The 3,660-nt window shown below is 43.8% G+C and overlaps 1 protein-coding gene across 1 annotated transcript; it reads right to left on the reverse strand.

Annotated features, from left to right (window-relative positions):
* Positions 1–524: 524 nt before the first annotated feature.
* Positions 525–3,197, reverse strand: LOC134368183 (melanoma antigen preferentially expressed in tumors-like). The gene is made up of 3 exons (XM_063084727.1): positions 2,908–3,197; positions 1,847–2,446; positions 525–1,038 (listed from the first exon to the last, which is right to left on the reverse strand). Exons 1-3 carry the CDS (start codon positions 3,195–3,197, stop codon positions 525–527), a joined length of 1,404 nt encoding a protein of 467 aa, XP_062940797.1.
* Between the last annotated feature and the right edge of the window lie 463 nt (positions 3,198–3,660).

Raw genomic sequence — 3,660 nt, forward strand, 5'->3', positions numbered from 1 at the left:
TAGGTTTGGTTTGTTTGTTTTGGTTTGGTTTTTTTCCTTTTCGATGCAAATAGTTTCTCATAAGCAGCCTAAGGCCGTCATAAATATGAGAAGTTTAAAGGACCTTGGAGGGTAAAATTATTGGCTTCAATAACCACCAGCTATTCCAAAATATCATCAAGAAAAGGTTTCAACTCTTTTGACTTGTGTCAAGTACCCGTAAGTGAACCAATTAGTCTGGGCAGGGAAATGGTATACCATGACTAGGTCAGCCAATGTCACATGCCCAACACTGTGGTCAGGAGCAAGGAGGAGGATTTGGAGGACAATGGGTAAGAGACCCATAGGACCTCTCAAAGCCCTCTGTTTTCTTTAGAGTTCTTTATTTTTATAGAGGTCAGTTACACATGGAATCTTCCTAACGCGAGGTTCCTGGAACTATAAAATTTTACATATGTGTCTCTAAAGCTTGGGCTACAGGTGAGAACACTACGTGCTTTAATGGCCACACGTCAGTGTTAAATCAAGTCCTTGTACCATGAAAATCACTCAGGAGAACTGGTCCAGCGCATGTCATTCCGCTTTACCACCTGCAGCATCGCCTTCAATTGGGCCTGCACTTCAGAAAGCTTCTGTCGGTTCAAACTGCGAGGATTATGCAATTGTTCATAGCAATGGACAGGGACAGGATAAATTACACGCTTCAGCTCCGTCAGGTTTGTTAAGTGCTGCAGAAGACTGGTGAGCACACTCATTGTAATGGGGTTGGAGGCAAAGCTAAAGACACGGAGGTGGGAACAGCGGCTCAGGGCCGGAATGACAGCAGTGAGAGTAGAATCAGTCATCAGGCAATCATCTATCTCTAGATACTGCAGGGTGCCTGAGACACTCACCAGCAGAGTCTGGAAGTTCTCAGAAAGTTCCCAGGATATCTCGACATTGCTGAGACTCAGCAATCTTAGATGGGTGGCTGCAGGGCTCTGGGACAGGACAGTGATGCCTCTGTTAGAAAGTCCACAGAAAGAGAGATACAATGCATCCAACTGAGGTGGCAGGTATCTGTAGACAGAAAAAAGAAAGTTATTTCTGCACAATGAGGATTGGACCAGGACAAGGAGTCCTGAGTTAGAGGTATCTACGGCTCTAGAATAAACTAATTTGCACATATGTTGCAACAGCAGTTAACAATGTGGGCTTTGGAATCAGACTCTAAGAAAATTACTTTTCCACTCTCAGATACAGTTTCTTAAATCTTTAAAACATGCACAATAGCAACTATTATGTAGAGTTGCGGGAAAGATTAAGTGGAAAAAAATTTAATGCACTTAGTACTTACAATGAAATCAATGGTGGATTTAGTTTACTTATTTGGTGGGGAGGGAACTGGGAAAGCAGTCAACTAAGGATTCCCTTTGACCAAAACCCAAATGACAAGCACTCTACTCAGGGCCTAACGCTTGGGTAAAATACAGGAGCAAAATGATCTGGCAGTATTAACTGTTCTAGCCAGACCATGATGAGGTGCATCAGTGCCACAGCATAAAACATTTCTCCATCTGAACGTCTCCCCTTCCTCCCTAAAAGGCTGTAAACTCCAAGGGGAGAAGGACTGGGTCTTTTTCACCAATGTATCTACAGACTTATCATGGTGTCTGCACATGGTCGACTGACTGACTGAAAGAATGAATGATCACATCATAATTTTCTAGCTTCTCTAGCCTGGCCAGTTTCATACACCCAGCAGTGCCCATATTGAGGTGGAAGGAGGAATGGGTTACAAGGAGATTAGGAATATCCAAGAATGGTTGCTCTCCTGTCTTAACAACGGGGTGGTTCAGGGAACCCAGGTCTTTCCCCAGCTCCTCACCTGAGCAGTTCCTGAAGCGGATGCGTGCGGCAGGAATACAAACGGATCTGCTGAAGGGTGTTCATCTGCCCAAGATGGGTGAGAAAAGTCCCAAAGCGTCTCCTCACACAAGATGTAAAACGGATGTGAGACATACTAAGGCTGTGGAGGTGGGTCATCTGAGCCAAAAGGGTGGTGACTTGACTCAGATAAATGTCATCCACTTTCAGGTGACCAATGCATCCCATATCCAGAAGCTGCAGGATGTGTTCGTGGGCAAGCCTTCCATCAAATTGCAAAACTCTGCAGCAGAGGTGCAAGGACCCAAAGCTCTGCTCTACTTTATTTCGAAGTAAAGAAAGAAATCGCCCTGTTCTCCAGGTACTATCTAGGGAAATGTTCACTAATAATTCCACAGGTTCCCTGGATGACTGAGGCTCAGACTCTGAATTTACAGTTCCGGGGCACCTAACTCTTTGTGGGGTTTCTTCTGTTTTCACAATAGAGTGCTGAGAGTGAACACATGAATGAAAACAGAAAGGGAATGTGGTCCTGATCTCAGAGCATGTGGTCCTGCAGCCTGGATTCTGACTTAAATCTAGAATCCTCAGTTTTGGCGCCCTGTAAGGAGAGGAGAAGACAGAATATCTGAGAGGTAGCTGATTTTAATACAACCCAGCAGGATCAATGATGGGAAGCTGAAACAAAATCCCTTTATCCCTGGTCTTCAGTCCATACACCATTTACCAACAAAGCCTTTTCCATAAAAATTTAGCGCCTTTCTTTCTTTTCCCCATCTTTTCTTCTCTTCTGATGATCCCAGTCTCAATGCCCATGTCCTTTTTCCATGTAATCATACCCAGGAGGCAAATCTATTAATAGTATCCTCAATCCCTTCTGTTCCATAATCAACTCTGTAAGACATTAGAGTCCTTAAGGTGACCCCAAATGTTCCACCAACAGCCTCACAGAGATCCTCAGCATTCACCATTAACTACCTTTGAAAGACTGTTAGGCCGTCTCCTACGCCCGTCTCATACCCTCCTGCTGACTCACTATGTCTCTATTATACATAGTCTTACCAAGAAGAAGAGTTCTGGGCAGGAAGGATCTGTAGACCGTCAATCATAGCTTCGAAATTGTCATATTGTGACTCCCGTACTCTCAATGTCCCGACGTGGAGACAGGGATAGGGCCAAATCCTCACCATTTCCCTCAGTACCTTCTTATGACCACCCAAGAAGGCGGCAGTGAAAAACGGAGCGAACATGACTCTTGGGAGCTCTTCAAGGGCATGGATAGCTACACGTTCATTACTCAGCAGACTTCGTACAGCAAGGTCTAGTAGTGTGGCTGGGGCGTTTTTGTCCATCTTTATGAACCTGCTTCAGAGTGAAGAATATTTACAAATCCTGAGAAGACATCCACAGTCCCTTATCTGCCACCAAGGTTAGCAGTGGACAAAATATTTATTGAATAAATACTTGGGTATTTCAGACAGTTCATGAAAAGATCCGTATTATCTTTTAATTCTGTTTTTCCATGAACTTTTTGAAGTACCCTTGTAGATGGTGAATCAGGCAGCCACCTCAGGAGACCTCCACTGTAGACATAGAATAGGAATAGACTCGAGTGTGTGTGTAAGAGTTTACGTTTGTGTGTGCCTTCATACATATACATATTGGCATAAGATAAAATGTCAGTAGAAATCAGGGGTAAGTGAGCAGAAGACAACATTGACCATCTATCTACCTGCCTCTCAATACTTCCTTCCAAAATGATGCAAATCACCAAGAAAAAACAAATGTAAATCTGTCCAAAAGCACATACTCATC

Source organism: Cynocephalus volans, chromosome X (genome assembly GCF_027409185.1).
Source record: "Cynocephalus volans isolate mCynVol1 chromosome X, mCynVol1.pri, whole genome shotgun sequence".
Lineage (NCBI taxonomy): Eukaryota > Metazoa > Chordata > Mammalia > Dermoptera > Cynocephalidae > Cynocephalus > Cynocephalus volans.

What these genes read in the sequence shown, in the direction of transcription:
- LOC134368183 (XM_063084727.1), bottom strand. Translation starts at nt 3,197, where the DNA reads ATGGACAAAAACGCCCCAGCCACACTACTAGACCTTGCTGTACGAAGT. An exon ending in GCCCAGAACTCTTCTTCTTG is followed by an intron (nt 2,447 to 2,907) that starts GTAAGACTATGT and finishes CTCTCCTTACAG; the next exon opens with GGCGCCAAAACTGAGGATTC. An exon ending in CCGCTTCAGGAACTGCTCAG is followed by an intron (nt 1,039 to 1,846) that starts GTGAGGAGCTGG and finishes TTCTGTCTACAG; the next exon opens with ATACCTGCCACCTCAGTTGG.